At 44.4% G+C, this 20,554-nt stretch overlaps 1 protein-coding gene across 1 annotated transcript; it reads left to right on the top strand.

Annotated features, from left to right (window-relative positions):
• Window positions 1-10,633: 10,633 nt before the first annotated feature.
• Window positions 10,634-12,354, top strand: LOC147982840 (tyrosine N-monooxygenase-like). The gene is made up of 2 exons (XM_087539369.1): window positions 10,634-11,581; window positions 11,725-12,354. Exons 1-2 carry the CDS (start codon window positions 10,658-10,660, stop codon window positions 12,352-12,354), a joined length of 1,554 nt encoding a protein of 517 aa, XP_087395495.1. The 5' UTR covers window positions 10,634-10,657.
• Window positions 12,355-20,554: the final 8,200 nt, after the last annotated feature.

Here is a 20,554-nt window from a genome sequence, read left to right as displayed (position 1 = left end):
ACTTGGAGTACAAGACAAGCCGGGACATATCTTAGTCTATCTCATATTTCCTAACTAAACATAATACTCAACATCCCCCCGCAGTCACAACGGTAGCGATGCAGACGGTGAGACTGGAGAAGAATCCGAAGGCAAGCCGACGGACACCCCCCACAGTCGTAAGGGTCGATGCATCGCTGAGTCGTGGCTGGAGTGGCAACCTGTTGCTCAAGCAAGGCGGTAGCCCTTTGTGCCGTTTGTCGAGGTAGTCGAGAGCGTATGTGGTGTAGCCGTAGTCGAGGTAGCCGTGCGAAGAACGCCGTGGTCGGGGTCGAGTCGGGGCTCGCCGGTGTCGAGGTAGTCGCCGAGGAGCTGCGAAAGAAGAGCAGCGGCGGCGGCGGCGGTGCTCGAAGTAGGCGATCGTGAACTCGACAGCATGACGAAGACCGGCGCGGAGGGTGACGTTCCCGCGCTAAAGGAGGCGGCGGGGCGCATATCAAGTGGAAGTCAACGCGCCTGGACGTCGGTGGACTGCGGGCCGCAGCATTACGACCCAAAGGGCCGATGCAACGGCGGCGGGCTGGTTGGGGCGACGGTGGGGAAGACCTCAGGGCGGTTGCAGGGATCGCGTGCCACGCTCGCTACGGTCCGATGGGGCGACGCAGCAGCACGAGGGTCAGTGCAGCCTCGGGGACGGCCTGGAGCGGACGGCCTGAGCGCGGCGGTTGACCGCAGGCCGCGGCACTACGGTCCGAAGGGGCGACGCAGCGGCAGCGCGCGATATGGTGCAACCACGGGCCGGAACAGCCTCAGGGCGGCGACGGAGACCACATGCCGCGACGCTACGACCTGAAGGGGCGACGCAGCGGCGGCGCTGATCGGTGCAGCCACGGGGAGAACCACGGGGCGGTGGCCCTACGGTCCGATGAGGCGACGCAGCAGCAGCCCGTTACTCGATCAGTGGAGGGATGCTGTACTCATAGACAATCTTCACGGAATCCGGCCACATGCATCACGCAGCGGTACAGGGTAGGGCCGGATATATGTGGGGCAGGCAAGCTGATGCATGTGCACACGTTGTGCAAAGAAGAAGATCCATGCACGCATGCAAGGAGCAAATCCAACACAGGCAACGATCGGCGGCCGCATGCGCGGAAGCAGTCACGCGTGGCCATGCAGCACGCCCGCGCAGGCGCGCGACAGCAGGCCAACGCACGACTGCGCTAGCGGCTGCCTAGCAGCATGCTGACATGCAGCTGAGCTCGGGCGTTGTGCGGCTACCGATCCAGCAGAAGACGATGAAGTAGATGCGCATAAATGGAGGTGAGTGACGCAAACCGATTTTAGATCGGAACGTAAAAAAGAAACGCCAATCAATACAACCTGCGAGAGAGAAAAACCCCGATCAACGGATCGAGAAAACGACTCTCTAGAGCAGCCGGTCGACACGACCGGCAGACGAACCCTAGGTACGTGTGATGCGGCCCCCGGCGGCGGTCATGGAGGCCGACCGCCCCAGGGGTGGCGCGCGGATGTGGAAGCGGTGACGGCTGGGGTTTAGGATCGATTAGGCTGATATCATGTTAGAAGGGAGAAAGGGATTTGATGGAATCGGTGTTGTATTGCTTGAGCCTCATAGGCATATATATAGGAGTACATGGTCAACTTGAAATACAAAACAAGCTGAGACATATCCTAGTCTATCTTATATTTCCTAACTGAACATAATACTCAACATCATCAACCAATAAGATGTCGTACAATTACTTCAATTGGTTGTATCTAAGTACGACATCTTATTGATTGAGTATCTAATAGGAGTGGGAAATAAATGTGAGTTCTCTCAGTTTCACCTTGAAGCTTGTGCAAGGGCTGTTGGTGAAATACCATACAACTTTGCTCTCTTCTCTCATCTATTACGTGCCACATAATCGCTATGTCCTAGATGATAAATTTACCAACACCTATCTTATAACTGTTGGTGAATGCTCATAGTGTTTCATGTTGCCTTGGGTACCATTGATGACATGGTGCTGATTAGGTGGACTTTTTTAAAATGACATAGCTCCCTTCACGCATTGAGTCTTTCACAAAATAAATAAATCGATGGATTTAAGATGGGTGGGCGGCACCACATGATACTAGCTCAAAGGAGAACCCACTGACAAGACGGCAACCGTGATGTTTTAATTGGTATTACTCAAAGGTGCACTTCTCAAAAGGGATTTTCTTAATATAACTAATATGATAAAAATGTTTAATGCTTCAAATTTATGCTTGAAGCATATATTTTTCCATACCGAATAATATATTTGTTTTTAAATTTCTATTTTAAATCTTCAGGCGTATGTAGAACTTTTTTTTATGCATGTCTTTTAACTATTCACTATGCCAGCACATTATGACATTTTGCTGCAAGTGTTGATACATTGCCTGCTCTCATGGCGTGCAGCTAGCAAAGGGAAACTCCAGCGAGGATCACCATATCGCCTGCAAATGTGTGAACCGGGAGGTCTAGACACTTTAAGCCATACAGCAAGAGTCATCATATTTGTCCGGACCGGTCCGGACATCCGAAATCCCTCAAACCAGCACTAACCTGGGGTAGGTTCAGGAGAGTTTGTACATCCAGCTCGCCTATTGTTAGTTGGACCACATGTCCCCATAATCCATGTGTCTCACTCTCACCTCTCTTTCCTCTCAGTCCGCCTAGCCCACTGTCAGTCATAGCCTACATTCTAAATTTGATGACTACGGTTGGATAGCCGATACCCCGCTCATTATCCACGGAAACATCCGGTCATTTCCGCGGACATTTGTTGTCGTCTGTTTTGTGGTCCCCGTTGTAGTTTCCCTAACAAGTATAGGATTTGTGTTCCTCTTATTTGAGATGCAGCTCCCCTGAGTCATTAGCATAAATTTAGCTAGCTGCTCAACAGCTCAAGGCAGGTTTGGTATTTCCGTTGGCCTTAGGTGGTCATTGATGATGTGTTGTTGCTTCTCGGCGATGACGTAGCTCCCATATGCATTTGCTAGCTGCCAAAGCAAAACTCACATGCATGCATGCCGTTCAGCTGCCTTTAAATATCGATTTATGCTGGAGTTCCGTTCATGCATATCTTCTTAATCAATGCAAATTGACAAGTTGTTACGAGCATCATTTTTGTAAAACAAAATACTACTACGAAGGACTATGGACTACGAAGACACGGATGTGAATAAACTATATTCTGCAGTTCAATCATAGACAAGTTGGCACGATTGATCATCTCCGCAAAATCTAGGAGAAACAAACAAATTAGCGATTTTGTACTAAATTTTGTGGGCCATATTACTACTTATGTAAATAGTATATGAAGACGTCCGGTGTCAATACTTACTCCATGTGGATTGAGATACCGGCTCCCTAGATTCAGAATATCTACTGGGTATCTTGTCTCCATGTTGCTTGCCCTCCATGTCTTCTATCAATTGGGGGGGGGGGGGGGGGGGGGGGGTGTCTCAGCTTCTCGGTCTCATCATTGCTGTGTACTTGCACTTTATCGAATAGGGGTATGACGTTGAGTGCGGTGATTCGGTGCCAAGGTGCAGTAAATTCAATTAAAATATTTTTTTGTGAATTAAATCTGAATCATTTTGCATCGAAGATGAAACAATGTGCTAGGAGCTAAAAAAATTCTTGGTAAAATGACATTCGAGGACCTCTCCACAAAAAATAAATTTCTGGTCTCGGAGAAACTTTGAAAAAGAACACTATTTGGAGAAGATTTTAATTTTTTTAGGTGTAGAGCCCCTCGAATGTCATTTCTCCTAAAACATGTGCACGCACCTTGCATATTGGAGCATCTTCAATGCCAAAAAAAAATCTTTTTTTTGAACTTTTTGAATTTATTGTTCATCGGTTGCAGATGAGCCTGGGCTCAGACGGGAATTACTATATGGCGCCAATCTTTCCACATCAAATGGAAATGGCAGCTCTACCTAAAATATAGGAACTATAAATCCTCAAACTGAATCCATGTGCTCCCTCCACCCCTTTTATCAGGTGTATTTGTGCATGGTAACCAAGACATTTATTTAGGGTAATTTGGCACGAAAATACCCATGCCTGCAACATTGTTAAATGGCTTGCACACAAAATATAGCTATATGTTCCACCAGTAGCCAAGAAACTATATTATACACTCATCATGAATATGGTAAACAATAGGGCACTATGCAAAGTTGCATTTTCCAGTAGCGGTGGTCAATATTTGTGAATTTGGTTGACTCTCATAATTCCATACATATATTGATTTTCCCGCGATATGATCTTCACCAATCTGTATTGATACGGTGTATCACTCACAATCAACATGTTGGCTAAAGCTACCTAGCGTCGATTTGTACCGCTCCGAATTTGTATGCCGTTAAGTAATATATGATATCTTGAATTAACTTTCCATCAAGACTTGACATCCATTCTTCTATTCTGCTTATGTATAATTTGTAGAACAAACACAAGAGAGGTGCACTTTTTTTACTCGTAAAAACCAAAACGATATATACTAATGTTTGCCCAAAAGTAAATATAATCAATGGTAATTTATGCACAATTGCGGCCGGGAACATGGCTAGTTTGTAGAGATAATACTACTATGCATTACAAGCAGGCACATGGTGAAACTGTTGCTGTGTTTTCCACCGGCCACCAAGGAACTATATTCAACAGTGTATGTACTAAATTTAGTAGCGAAAATTCGAATCTGAGCCCGAGCTCATCTGCACCTGCGCTCACGAAAAAAACTCAAAATAAATACTAGAAAAATTCAAAAAATTCCAAAAAAAAATTAGGGTGGTAGACAATTTGATGCGTGAGGTACGCTCCAATTTTCGAAACATTTGGACTTCTGCGCAGCTCTCAGAAAAAAAGACAAATCGGAGGTCTGTAAAAATGTGTACTGTTCGTATACTGTTCTGGTCTGATTTGTCTTTTTTGCTGAGAGCTGCACAGAAGTCCAAATGTTTTGAAAATTGGAGCGTACCTCACGCATTAAATTGTCTACCACAATGATTTTTTTTTGGAATTTTTTGAATTTTTTCGAATTTTTACAATTTTTTTTGACCGGGTGCAGATGCACCCGGGCACCGAAACGCGGCTCTCATTTAGTAGGCTATATTCTATTTAATTTTTGTAGTAGATGTGTGCGGCCGATCAGCGTCAAAATTTAATCCCTGTGGTCTGAGCTATCTGCTCGCTAGCTGCTCATAGAAAGTGATTAATCATTCAAGCGACCGATTAGCTACTTGCCGGCAATAAAGATCTAGTAGACCTGTACTATAGTGAATTGCTTTTCTTGACAGCTAGCCCTACTATTCTTTATTTGACTACCTTCGCTGCCTCATTTGTTAGAGACTCTTTGTAGGAAGGTGCCATAGCTAACTGCCAAATAAAGCGTCCGTATTGATGCATGTCGTGATGTCCCAGTTAATCAACCATGATAAACTAGTTCAGAAATGCAGATGGGAAATCAAACGAATCACTAACACCTAAGTTAGAGATTTCAACTACTACGGTAGTGATGGGGTGCCTGTTTACCTAAGTAGGCCTAGTTCTTTCTATAATGAGCATTCGCATCCAGCGACTTTGATCCAACTTCAGCCGATGGGGAAACGACAACGGATGCACCGGTATCTGGACACGTGATGGACCCGGTAGTAAATATTCCTTTGTGGAAGGCTTTGGTTATACCTGGGTCGCAAAGCGAAGTTTCTGGTGGGTAGGTGTCTAAAACAACCCTCTGCAAGGAAGGACGCCGACTTAATTTACCATAAAATTGGTCGGAAAAACTACTAAAAAGATCACAAGAAACCCAGCTCAAAGTGAATGGAGAGAGAACCCCTGCGCCTTGGAAGGATCTGAAGCTGTTCGGACACTCATAGACAAGTGAACTCCAATCGAGGATCCCTCGAAAAGTGAAGTGAACTAGCCAGGTAGAACAGTCAGGTTAGGAAAAGAGTCTTTCATGTCAAGGTGAACATAGACAGACAAGGTTAGTTTGTTTCCTTAATTCTCAGAGAAAAGACTCGTTGCTGGAACCGAGAGCACTGGCGATTGCTTTCTTTCTGACCTTCAGCCGAGAAATTCCATACCTTCCACCGACTTCTCTACCAAATGAAGGAATATACATCATTTGCAATTTCTCTGGGCGATACTTATCTGTACTTGGTTCATGCTCCCTGATACTTATGTGTACAGTCTTCTCATAAGTCATAACTGTTGTTTCCTCTACTAGAGCCTGCACACTTTACTCTATAATAGATCACATGCAGTTGTTGTGAATGGTTTAGAAGAGTATTATATATATAGCTGCAACATTTTTAACATTCTCTTCAATCTAGTAAGCTAAAATATTTGTAAGCGTTAATGTGTGGTTGTATTGATTTCTTATATCCCTATTTGTATATTTTGTATTTAGAATTCCAAATATATATTAATTTAATTGATCCATGGTTAAACTTAGTTGGCATCGTGCATGTTATTTCTCTCTACACAGAATTGTGCGTGCATGCATGTTCTTGCAAAATATCAATTCTGCAAAATATTGTACTGAAAATGCAACTCGAATAAAGGAGCTTGAAGAGCACCATGCATGATAGTAAAAGTTAAGTGGTGCGGAAAGAACCATGACGAGATTTAAAACACGGAAGGGATATAAGGGGCCTTAGAGCATCTCCACTCGTCTGGCCCCCAGCGCACCGGCCGGCACTTTTTTGGCCCTTCGGCCCGCGCTTTTCTGGCCCTGGGGGCGATCTAGTTTCCAGCCACGCCCCATGTTTCGGCCCCAAGACGCATATAAATTCAAATTTGACATTTTCCGCAACCCAAGAAAACGACACAAGTTTGGTGATCAACGGCTGCCACATAGTTCGGCGATCACCATGCCACAGTTTGGCGATCAATCATACTCGAAAGTTCGGCATTCAAAAGGAAGGACAATGCATCAAACAGTAGCGTTGTCCTCCGGCGTCGGACTGGCAGGAGTCGGCGTGCGCGGGCTGGTCAGCGTCGGCGCGGCTTGTGTTCTAGCCTTTGTGGAGGCATCATCGCTCGAGCTTGGCGGCGTTGGGGTCGGCGTGGGACTTGGCGCGGTGGTCGATGGCATCTGGTTCAATATGAGGTCGCGCTCTGCCAGCTACAACGCCTTGACCTCCACGTCCATCGTCGACTTGTCCGCCCCCATAAAAAACGCCAGGTCGGTGTTCCTCTTCTTCGCGGCGACGTTGGTCCGGAGCAGGGCAACATTGGTCCAGAGCAGGTCGAGCTTGACAGCGCTGCTCGTCATCAACGCCGACCACCGCGCCTTGGATTTCTCTTCCCTCTAGGCGGCGTGGTTCTTGGCGTTGGCGATGCACTGCTCGATGGACGCCTGCAGCCGATCGGTAGCCGGTGCGACATCCTGGGCCGTCTTGGCTCATTTGTTGCCGTCAGGGCGTCCCTCCGCCGCGCCCGGTGTGGGCGCGTCCGGCTTGTACGTATCCTTGGCCTTGGCGAGGGTGCGCCGGACATCCGCCCACTTCTCGCACTTCTCGATCCGGGAGAACACATGGAGGTACTTGAACTCTTTGTCGGTGCTGTTGTCCTGGCGGTACATGGCGAACATCCGAACCATCTGCGCCGAAGAACAAATGTCGGTGATGCACACGAGGAAAAAGGAGCGAGAGCCGGCGTCTGTGCATACCTGTCCCTCAAATTTGGCGCCGCTTTCCGGGCAAGGTGCGGCCTCCTCGACGATCACATGCCATTTGTTGCACGCCATTTGGATGAGCGCCCAATGGTTCGCCGTGGCCTTCGAGCCGGGCTGCGTATGGATGGTGGCGAAGTAGGGGTCGACCAACTTGCGCTCGTCGAACTCCGACTTGATGCGCTCCTAGTACGTGTCGGGGTTCTGTTTCGTGTCGGTGATCGGGTCGAGGCAGAAGGTCTTCCATGCTTCGGCGAGGCACTCGTCTTCTTTGGACGTCCACTTGACGCGCGGTTCGCCGGTCCTAGCCCCCCGCTTCTTCTTTTCCCCTTTCCTCGCCTGAGCATGCGCCGGCTCCTCCTCCTCTTCCTCCTCCTCCTCCTCCTTGCCATAGTCGAGCTCGTTGTCCATGTCGCCGGCGAGGTCCATTGTATCGTATTGCGCCTGGAACCCGGGGGAGGCGGCGGCGGTGGCCGAACCGCTCGTGATGATCTCATCCATGTCGGCTTCCGTCGCGTCGGGGTTGCCGAAATGCGACGACGAGGCTTGTGAGAAGTGCAGGGCGCCACGGCGCAGAGGCGGCGTCAGGGAGGCAGCGTAAGCCGGCGGTGAGTAGGTGTGTGTGTGTGGGGGGGGGGGTATCGGACGCCGGCGAACACCGGCGTGGGCGTGCGCTGGTCGGGGTTCAGACCGGAGGGCGAGGCGCGCTGGCCATGCGGAAAGGTGGTGTTGGGGTTGAATCGGCCGTGCGCGTCGCCGTCGGCGGAGCCAGGCAAGGGTGTACACCCCCAGGGCTGTGGCGACGGCGAGAAGCGGGCCGGCGACCCGACGCTTTGCTGGCTCTAGGCAGCTTGCGAGCCCTGGCCGCCGGGTGGATTCATCATCCCCGTGCGAGACGCCTCTGCCTGCTCCGCCGCTAACGCGGCCGCGTCCCGGGCCCTCTTGGAGTTGAGCCAGTTCCGTCGGTCGGTGGTGAAGGCCTCCCAGCGTTGAACCTCCGCCTTTCATTCGGCGTTCGACCTGCCCGATGATTTTGCCGGTGGCGCCCTCGGCTTCCTCTGCTTCGGCTAGGTAGCATCGGCAACAGCAGCGGCGCAAGGGACCGTATACTTCTTCGGCGGGATGGCGGCCGGATGGCGGGTAGAGGGAGAAAATTGGCGGGAGAAGAGGGGCAAAAGGGGGGAATGGAGGGAAATGTAGGGGGCAAAGCGGGGGATCGGCGGGAAAAAGGGCCGTCTCTCGCTGACAGAGCGGACCCAGGTGCCTTTTCACTTCGGCCGGCGCCCCCAGGTGGCCCCTGGGGGCTTGGGTTCGGCTCGGGTTCGCCAGCTGTTATTTCGGCCCAAACCGGCGATAAACAAGGTCTTGGGGGCGCGACTTTTAGGCGCCAGCGCTAAAAAAAGAGCCCTGGGGGCATGTTGGCGCGCGAGTGGAGATGCTCTTATGATGTTATGTTTTAATGATCATTATGTTTTTGATGCAAATTGGAAATTTCATGTATTAATAGCTGCAGTTCTCCTATCTTATTTTCTGTTAGTTAATTGTATTTGGATATAAAAACTACTAAATCATTGTAAGGTTTATCTATTATTAAACCAAAAGAGCAAATATGCCGGTATACTTCGAATGAAGAAGTACGACAGGATGCGATCTCCCCGCGCGCCACTCCCGCGACGCGGCTGGGGCAAACCCTAAATCAGCGCTGCCCTTAGCTCCTCCCTCGCCACCGCCCAAGGGCGTGGATCGGCAAAGCCCATTCGTCGCTAATAGTGGTGGGGCCTCTGTGTCCTCCCGCTCGGTAGGCGCCGACATGGGCCGGCTCCCCGAGCTGGAGCATCGCGCTGGGGTCGAGTGTCACGGCGGCACGGTGTGTAGAGGCGATGCATGGGTACCTCTGCCTCCTCGCGGCGGGCCGCGAGGTGGTGCGGCGCTACTGGGTCATTGGGACGGTGGCGGTGCGGGCAGCGGGTGGCCACCTCTGCGATGGCCTTCCTGGCTGGTGGTGGGTGCTGGAGGTCGGGGATGGTGGCTGCATCGGCGAGATCCGGCTTCATAGTGGCGTGGGCGATTGGCGACCTGGTCTGCAGTCAGCCACGTTGACAGGGGCCTCCTTGGTTGGTCGCGGTGGTGGCACAGTGGCGGAGGTTCGGCCAGCCCTTGTTCAGAGCTGTGGTTGGAGGTTCTTCCGGCGGGTGGAGCACAACGGTTCAGCGCTTCTCGCCTTTGGCTGGCCTCGGTGGCAGGGGCGCTCCGGGAAGTCGGCAGGGGTGCCTTCGGTCCTACTGTTGCCAAGGGTGGCAACGGCGATTATTCTTATGTTTGAAATCCTTAGACAAGACAGAGTTATATTACATATGCACTTAATAATCATTGTATATATGTACTTATATCAACTTACGTGTGATAGATTTCAGAGGTTATAATTCGGACCCACTATAGAATCACGGTGAAGATAGTTTAGCCTGTACCGACGATGAGATGAACATGGTTGCATGTTTGCCTCTTGTTTTGGTAATTTAATTGTTGTTAAGTCACATCCTTATTTTATTTTAGCCATTTCGCTTACATCCAACTGTGGCGACAAGTTGAATGATGTGAGTTAATCTGGGGTACTGAAAGAGTCTCCGATCAATAAATAAATATTCATAACATATATATAGATATGGACAGGAGATAGCTCCCTTACGATGTTTAGACATCTGACATTTTTTTTAGTACTTGGGCCAGTTGGAGCCTAGCTAGCACTTCGTCCTATTAATACCCTCTGAAACGAGCTAGATGCACCAAGAGCAAGAGTGTCTTCGAACACAAATCTATTCAGTACATCCTATTCCACAACTTTCCATCTATATATCCTACTTCATAGCATCCGTACAGCTAGCTCATGCGCAATGAGTTCGCAAACAATGTACGGATTCTCAAGTCTTACGGCTTTTGCTACGCTGGTCATTACCATGGTCACCGTACTTTTTTTTGCACTCAAAAATAGAAAAATTCTACTGTCTGTCAAAAGTGAGCAACACCAGCTCCCACCCGGGCCTCCCACGCTGCCCTTCATCGGCAACATTCACCAGATGATGTGGAACAAGCCGGCCGTATTCCGGTGGATCCATCGCCTGCTCCAGGAGATGGACACAGACATCATGTGCCTCCGTCTCGGAGCCATTCACGTCGTCGCCGTGACATGCCCGCAGATAGCATGCGAGGTTCTGCAGAAGAAGGACGAGGTGCTGGCCTCCCGTCCGGCAACCTTCGCCTCGGGTTCGTTCAGCTTCGGGTACAAGGGCACCATCGTGACACCACATGGAGAGCAGTGGAAGAAGATGAGGCGCGTCCTCACTTCGGAGATCCTCACCCCGTCCATGAAGCAGAAACTCCATCATCTTCGGCAGGAGGAGTGTGACCACCTCGTGACGTACATCAACAAAACCTGCATGGCATGTCCAAACAACCTCGTCGACGTGCGACATGTCGCCCAGCATTTCTGTGGTAACATGATAAGAAGGCTCGTGTTGGGTAAGAGATACTTTGGCAGCAAGCTGCCGGGTTCGTCGGCTAGCGGACCCGGACATGATGAGATGGCACATGTTGCCGCTCTCTTCACGCTCCTCAACTACCTCTATAACTTCTGCGTGTCCGACTACTTCCCAGCCCTTGTAGGGCTTGATTTGGAGGGCCATGAGAAGGTTTCCAAGGATGCTATGGGAATACTCAACTGGTTGCATGACTCCATCATTGAGAAGAGGATCATCGAAAGGTCGAATCTTCGGAATGGTGGTGGAAGCAAAGAGGCCAGAGACTTTCTGGACGTCCTGGTTTATCTAGATGATGCAGATGGCCAACCATTGTTGTCCGTGGATGATATCCGGGCGCAGATAGTGCTTAGTACGCATTTCAACCTCTATCAATATTCAGTAATCCAACAAACAACCATGCATGCATTCGTGAACTGCAAGAAGAATTTGATCCCCCAACTTTCTTTTGATAGAAAACTGACCATTTTTTTTCTATATCGATGTAGGAAATGATGTATGCAACAATCGATAACCCATCGAATGCTGTTGAGTGGGCGCTCGCTGAAATGGTGAACAAGCCAGAGGTGATGAAAAAAGCAACTGATGAAATCGACACCGTCGTCGGTAAAGATAAACTTGTCCAGGAGTCTGACATTCCACTACTAAACTATCTCAAGTCATGCATCCAAGAAGCTTTCCGCATACACCCATACCATGCTTTTAACCCACCCCATGTCGCCATGGTAGACACCACTATCGCTGGCTACACCATCCCTAAGGATAGCCATGTCATTTTAAGCCGGATGGGACTTGGTCGGAATCCCAAGATCTGGAACGAACCACTTGATTTTCAGCCCGAGAGGCATTTGAATACCGCAAATGTGCTCCTCAATGAAACAGGACTACGTTTTATTTCATTTAGTAGTGGGAGGAGGGGTTGTCCCGGAATTTCACTTGGTACCTCAGTCACAGTGATGTTGTTTGCGAGGATGTTGCAGGGATTCTCCTGGACGAAGCCCCCTGGAGTTGACAGAATCAGTCTCCAAGAAAGCAATACCGGCGCGCTTGTCTTAGCTGAACCCCTGGTTCTGCAAGCTAAACCACGGCTGGCCGCACATCTCTATGAGAAAATTTAATAGAGTTAGTGCATGCTTTAACCGATTATCAGGAATATATATCCTAATAAGAATTTTGTAGATCCCATGTCCTCAGTGGTCGTGCATTCCTCGGTTCTTCAAAAAACAAAAGGGAACAACGTGTGTCTGTACAAATAAAGCAATGACAATGCTAATGTAATGTGTGTTGTTGGGTTGTGTGCACTGTCTGTGTGGGCAGAAGCCGCAAAAGTTGTTATTTTATTGTATTGTCAAACTAAATCTATTGTATGTACTTAGCATTATGATACTCTGCAAACAGTTCATGGAATTATAAATTTATATGTTGCCTACCACCTTCGCATCATAAATGTACAAGCTAATGTTTATTACAATGTGACAACCAGCGGAATAAGCTATAATTATTCACCTCTTAGTATTAAATACAATTATCTAGGAGAAAATAAGATGAAGACTGGTGAAGAAATACGTATGGAGGGAAGATAAATAGTTTTGTATCATTAAAAGGTATAATATGAATACAAAATTATATTTCCACATTTTCTAATGTTGTGGAAAGCAAAGAAGGACACACATATACTGGTAAAACACATTGTCATATGACATCTTGTATTCTTCAATGTTTCAAATTCCTTCATATTCTTTTTCGACACTTCACTTTCAGTATTGTACATGGTGCTCTTCCGGCTCTCTTCTTTCACTTCCACGTACTCTTTCTGTAAAGAAATATAAGTGTGTTTAGATCACTAAATAGTGATCTAAGCTCTCTTAATATTTCTTTACAGAGGGAGTACCATATTTGCACCGTCAATATATATGGTGCAAGAAAAACATTCACATACATGATTGCTTCTAGAGACAGATGGTAGGATTCCAATTCATTTTAACCATGGAGTCGTGTCCAATTAAGATACAAATATTGGAATGCTTATTTACAAATTCAGTAATCCAAATAGGCATATAGAAAATCAATCCAAGCATACGTTAATGCTTACAAATATTTTCTTGTCAAGCTCGAAAATAAGCTACAAATGCAAAAATAGCAGGATTCCTATTAAGTTTAACCGTGTGTCAAAAGAAAAAATAAGTATAAGCATGGAATCATGTCCGATTAAAGATACAACTATCCAAATTATTGTTTAAAAGCCAATCTAAACAGGGATATAAGATAGCAATACACCCATGCATTAATGCTCACAGATATCCACACAGACAAGCCGTAAAGTAGACAAAAAATTGTCCAGAATCTATATAGTATAACAAAAGTGCACGCTCGTGTGGAGTAAGAAAAAATTATGAGACTGTAGGCCGTGGGGCATGAACCAACGACAGGTAGAACTAGAAGCACCCGTAAGATAACGTCGTCGACTATGAGTAGGACATGCACACGTTGTATATTCATTCATTTGGCAGTTAGAGATTCGTTAGATTTCCAATCTCCATTTCTCTGGACTAGTTTATCGTGACTTAGTAGTTGGGACTTCAACACATGCATGCATACGGACGCTTACAGAGAGTCTCTCTAACAAATGAGGCAGCGAAGGCTGTCAAGAAAGACAAATGTACAGGACCTGATAGGTATTGACGGCATGTCGTCAAAGAGTCGCTTGCATAATTCCTCACTTCCTTTGAACATGCAGCGAGCAGGTAGCTCAGGCCACATGGAATAAATTTTGACCCCGACCGTATGCATATACTACAAAATTTCAATAGAATATAGCCTACTAAATTTATGACGTGCTTGCTTGTTTGTTTCTCGTAGATTCTGCGGAGATGATCGATCGTGCCAACTTGTCAACTTGTGTATGATGAGCTGTATAGTATAGTTCAATAGCGACCGGTGGAAAAACATAGCTACAGTTTTGTGTGCGTCCTTGTAATCCACAATTGTGTTTTATTTTTACAAACCAGCCATGTCCCCATAAGCAGTTGCAGGTAAAAACATATCATTGAGCGCATTTAAATTTCAGATACATATCAGTAGATATTATTGTTATGTAGCCCATCCATTCACATATATAGGATGTTTTGGATATTTCAATATAGACAACGTAGGGACTTAAATGAGTGGCAAACACACTAAAATGTGTCTATATACATCCAATTCAGAAAAAAAGTTAGAACATGTTATATTATTGAACGGAGAGAATAGTTTATGAAAAAGAAGATCCATTCCGACTTGTGTTATTTATACATAATATGCATCGATACATACGTATATGTCAAGTCTTGATGGGAAATAAATTAACCATATTATTACTCACTGACATAAAATACTTCAGAGCGAGCTTATTACTATTATTTGATGGGACATTAATTATTGCCTAAAGTAGAATATTTTTTGTTCAAAGACTGATCCTTCAAAAAAGTACGCGATGTATTTCAGATCGAGCTTATTACTATTTTGCACCTAAATATGAACGGGGCCAGGGTTCACGGAAATTTCTCATTTGGGCCAGTAGGTAATAGTTGTCCTCGGGAGAGCCCGGTGGAGGTTGACATACTGAGCACACGAGATAATTTCCACCTATTTTCATTTTTCCTTCCCAATTTCTATTTTACTTCAGCTTCACCTTTTCTCTTTTTTTAATGTTTTTGGAATGTAAGTGGCCATCAATACATAATTCATCCTGTCCTTTTTATTAAATGTATTTGTTTCTGAATTTTTAGGTACCTTTCCTTCTTCCTCCCGTAGATTCTAATCTATTCCCCAGAAACTGTAAGACTCATTAATTACCTTTGCAAATCGAAAATAGAGCTCGAGCTCCATGGATCTCAGTTAAAAAAACATTTTAAAGTTTCAAAGAATTCTGAAAACAATAGTGCACCTTCATTAGGATGTATACTACATGTGTAATGTTTGATGATGATGTACATTAAGGTGAGATCTACACACAAAAAAATATGTGATTTCGAAAATAGGGAACAATACACAGACTATTCACTATAAAAAATGAACAATTTTTATGTAGCTCACATGTTAATGTATTTCATTGTAATTCTTTATACCCTTCATATAATACATCCATATAAACATGTAGAAAATATTAACGATTTTTTTGAAACTTTAAAGTATACATTTTGAACTTCTCAAAAAAAACTTCATGGAGTTCGGGCTTCAAAATGACTCACTCTAACTAGCTACCGTTAGTTACTACTTCAAGCAACATGTAAGCAGGGGAAATAATCCTCAAATAAATTTATTGGTAACCATGCACAAAATCAGAGTCTTGATAAAAGAAACAGAGGGAATATATGAATTCAACTTTAGCAATGACAGTTGTTAGGTTATAGGTAGATCAGAATTTCAATTTGTTATCGAAAGAGTATGACTTCATATCCCTAATAAAAACTTCAAGAATCATTAATTAGCTACTTATAATTACTGCTCTAATCAACATTATAACCAGGGGAAATAATCCTCACAACAATGTCTTGGTCACCATGCACTAAAAAGATACCTGGTAATAGAAATGGAGGAAGTACATAATTCAACTCAAGAAATGATGGTGCTTATTGTTATAGGTAGACTTGACTTTTAATGTGTTGTGACAATATATTAACGTTATATCCTCTAACAGATATAGTGGCAGGTACATAGCTTTTTATGACACAAGGAACTCACACACCTGCCATTTACCGCCAAACCTAGGGACATTGTTCACGGTAAAATTACCCCCACCCCCTTATTGAACCCATGTTCTTTCAAGGAGACCGAGAATATGTGAATCTCTGATAAAGGAAATTAAGTATTTATTTCAGGGGCTTTGAAAAGCGAAAGGATGAAGATGATTTACATCCTTTGAAAGCACAGGAAGTGTGGCTTTTGAGCTTTTTCTCCACCCACCTCTGAGCATCCTGTTGGAATGGTCCTAGGAAAAACTACGTACGAGCACAACCATCTTTCCCCTTCTAAGCAAATAAATGTAGTATTTAGTCCAACCAATCATTGGTGAATATATGTATTTCATGAAAAGTGGAGTATTTGAGGCCAAGATCTTTCTATTAGTAGGTGCACAAATCTAGAAGAAAGCTGAGACACCCAAGGCACGGGAAGGCAAGCAACGTGGAGACAAGAGAAGCACAAGGTAGGACAAAATATATTCTGATTCTAGGCAGCTCGCAGCTCAGACCATATGGATTAAATTTTGACGTTGGACGTCTTCATGTACTAGTATAATTAACTAGAAATTTGGCCCTCGAAATGCAGCACAAACTTGCTGCCTTGTTTGTTTCTCCTAAATTTTGTGGAGATGATCTATCGTGCCAACTTTTGTATATGATTGATCTGTAGAATATAGCTCCATGGTGAGCACTGGGACATATACTTACAGCTTTGTTGCGTGCGTCGTTGTACTCTATAGTACCATTTCTTTTTACAAACTTGGCACCATACCCGGCAAAGTAGGCACTCGACGACACTGGAGATTAAGGGCACATTCATGAATGGATGTTCAGCTAGAAAATACTATTAGGAAAATAATGACCAACTTGCTAGTCCTTGTGATTTCACCTGCTGCTCTTGAATATATAAATGTCTTGCTTTTAGCAGCCAATAAATGAAGAGAGGAGCGACGTCATCTCAAAGAAGCAATACGACGTCGTCTATAACCACGTAAGGCCAATGTAAATTCTAAACCTGTCATTTCAGCAAGCCTTGCGCAGCTAGCTAAATTTAAAATAATAACTCAGACGAGCTGCTCGAGACTAGATGTGGATTAACCATGAACACCAGGTGTGCATGCCTACAATAGGAGCAACACAAATCATGAACTTGTTAACTATGGAAAATTAGTCGTAACAAAATATTTGAATTCTTCATGTGCCCGGTGAATTAAACTTCAAATTTTAAACATGAATACTTGTTTGTTCTTTATGGAATTTGTGCTTAAAGGTTAAATTTGAAGCATTAAACAATTTTGTTGGAATTAGTTACATTAAAAAAAATCCTCAATGGACCCTTGACTAATTATTATAGTTACCAATTGACACATCACTCTAGTTGTGGGCTTCTGTTTTTATGGTTAGATGGTCCGTGTGTATCATCTCATATGGGATAACACAAGTGACACGAGTGTGGCAGGTTCTAAAAGTGGGTTATCTCTTGAGCTGGCTTGTATAGCCGCCCACCCCATTGAACTTTTTTTAATCAAAGCTTGGGCTTAATACAAGACTGGTCCAACTCTAATCACAACACGGTTGCTGACACAAGATGCATATACATAAAGAGTAACATGCTATTTCAGTGATATATCATGTGCCAAATACAAACTAAGATCATACTATATGGGAGAACAAAAATGGCTTGCTATTCTGACGTGCAATCACTAATGAGTGTTTAAACAAAATATACAATACATGCGAAAGTAAAATGTACCGACCCGACCCGAAACGGTCAAGTCTCTGTGTATCTATGCCGTCCCAAGATCAGGCTGGCACACAGAGTACATTAATGTATATATCAAAGTTCAATCGTACACACAGTACATTGATGTATATATCAAAGTTCAATCACACGTGCTTTATTACATCAAATCTCATATAGAGTCTTTATTACAATAGAATAATTTCGGCCAAAGGCCAACTCATGAGATAAACTACTGCGGTAGACATAGAAGATAGCGAGTCCACACGACTCCAAGGGCATATCACCGAGCATAGATGGTAGCCTCACTCCTAGTCGGAACAAACCTCTGCATCATGACACGTTGCAGCCGTGTAGGTCAGCATTTTGAATTTGCGGCAAGTCACATAGAGGAAACAATAATAAAATCCTATCGATGTATGCAATTTTGGTTGTGGGGCTGCAAGTTTAAGTTTTTGCGAAAAGAAATTTATATACTACAACAAAAGGACTTGCTTTTAATTACTACAAAGTATTTGTTGTTAATGAGATGGTTCCGCCAACCAGTGTCTCATACCAAAGTCATTATTAACCCAGCATTTAATTAATTATTTTGGTGTTGAGAGTTCCAGATAAATCTAATTCCATAGGCTCAGATGTCCGTAACCGGGGATAGGGCTGATCAATGAGATTTCCACTCTGCAGAGTCTTCAGCACTTTACCCACAAGAATCGTTCCCTCCTTTTATACCCTCGCACTGCCTAATGTTTGAGGACGGGACAAACGAAACATGGCCTTCCGTAGAGTTCCTCTGGGCCACCACCGGTGCCCATCCATTTCCTACTGTTCTTCTACCTCTCCTGGCACCGTCCGTCCATAGTCACAACTAGGGTCAACCAAGCCAGAGTCCATATTGACTTGTGGCTCAACAAGTAAGTTTCCAGTCAAGGTGTATCCATTCGTTTCTTCGAGCCTGGGTGAAGCTTTCCGCAAGATGTCATGGCGCTTCTCCAAGCATCCCTGGGTTAACCACTGGGAACTCCAGGGTGCCCTTCCATCTGTCCTCGACCCAGTAGTGAAATTGAAGTCCGTCTTGAGAGCTAGAAGTCTTGGGGTTGTAGTCGTCAACCTAAATCTCACAATTCCCATGTAATTCACTCAACAAACCCTGTCTACTAAGCATAGCAAAATAACTACAACGTTCCTGGGCATTGGTAACAAGGTGATTTGGGTTCAACCTACCACATGATACTACTCAAGAACAGAAAATCAAATTCACCTACTTGCATGAAGTGTGGGCGGGATATCAACTAATGCAATAAAAATCATAGGTAATAAAATACATGATCAAATGACTTGCCTTGGTGACGATCTTCAAACTCTACAGACTCGTAATAACAAGCGTCACACTCCGCATAATCTATCAAAACAAACAAGACATACGTAAGCATACCATCATACAAAATAATACTATAACAGGAAGTAAATCTAATAACAAGCGTCACACTCCGCATAATCTATCAAAACAAACAAGACATACGTAAGCATACCATCATACAAAACCAAAGAAAACAATAAAACTCAATGCAGCATCTTACTACAAGTAAAACAAGCTACAAATAAATTTTCGGCCACTAATAAATTTTAACAAAAACCAAAATAAAGGTTTTACTAAATAACAGAAATAAAATCAACTAAAAATTTCCATGCAAAAAGAATCATAGTAAAATCATTTATAAAACTCCTATAATGATCAAAACTAATTTTCAAGCAAGATAAAAGAAACAAAGTAATAAAAGTATTTTTTACTACAAATAATTGGTCTATTGTTAACTTAACAGAAATTAAATAGATCTTGTAAAAAAGGCAAAAGCAGATAATTAAAACAATTAAAACGAAAGAAAATAGCACTAATCCTGTAAAATACTAAAACAATACTGTTATGCTAAAATATAGATTCTAATATAAAGTAAAAAACAAAATCATAAGAGCTACTGAATACACAACTATTTTTATGACAAACTACAAAAAGAATTAACTTAAATGATATTTTCAAACACATGTTATTTCTAATCTAGTGTTTGAATGAAATTCATGCAAATTAAAATTTCAAGTTTTTAAACATAGCCAAACTTGTTCTCTATAGAAACTTCATAAAATTTCTAACCTAATGCGAAAAGAATAACTAAAAAAATACTAAAACTGTAGGAGATATGGATTTTCTAAAAACAGAAACTATTCTGAAATCTAAAAAGAAAATAGAGAAGAAAAAAACTACGGATCGGTTGATGGGCTACGAGGCAAAGCCCTATTGGCTACGGCTAGGGACCGAACTTAAACGCGGGTGGACGAGCGAGCGCTAGAGAAATGGTTCACACCTAAATAAAAATGCGTTCTATTATGGCCATGCGATTTAGATCCTACGGTGGAGGGGGCTCTGATAACCCACAAGTATAGGGGATCGCAACGGTTTTCGATAAGTAAGAGTGTCGAACCCAACGAGGAGCTAAAGGTAGAAAAATATTCCCTCAAGTTCTATCGACCACCGATACAACTCTACGCACGCTTGACGTTCGCTTTACCTAGAACAAGTATGAAACTAGAAGTACTTTGTAGGTGTTTTTGGATAGGCTTGCAAGAAGATAAAGAGCACGTAAATAAAAGCTAGGAGCTGTTGTAAGTAAAGAAGCAATAAAGTAAATATAGAGAGTGTGGAAAAGTGGTGGTAGGAGTTGCAAAATTGTCCCTTAAGCAATTGACTACTTTACTAGACCGATAGCAAGTATTATGTGGGAGAGGCCACTGCTAGCATGTCATCCCTGATTTGGAATTCTATGCACTTATGATTGGAACTATTAGCAAGCATCCGCAACTACT

The sequence above is a fragment of the Triticum urartu genome, chromosome 2A (assembly GCF_056163025.1).
Source record: "Triticum urartu cultivar PI428250 chromosome 2A, HENAU_Tu73, whole genome shotgun sequence".
Classification (NCBI taxonomy): domain Eukaryota; kingdom Viridiplantae; phylum Streptophyta; class Magnoliopsida; order Poales; family Poaceae; genus Triticum; species Triticum urartu.
The sequence above is the reverse complement of the archived record's forward strand: the minus strand, read 5'-3'. Positions and strand labels throughout refer to the sequence as shown.

Bases quoted from the DNA above. Each gene is read 5' to 3' on its own strand.
- LOC147982840 (XM_087539369.1), top strand. From the start codon at position 10,658: ATGGTCACCGTACTTTTTTTTGCACTCAAAAATAGAAAAATTCTACTG. The intron at 11,582-11,724 runs GTGCTTAGTACG...ATATCGATGTAG, and splicing joins ATGATATCCGGGCGCAGATA to GAAATGATGTATGCAACAAT.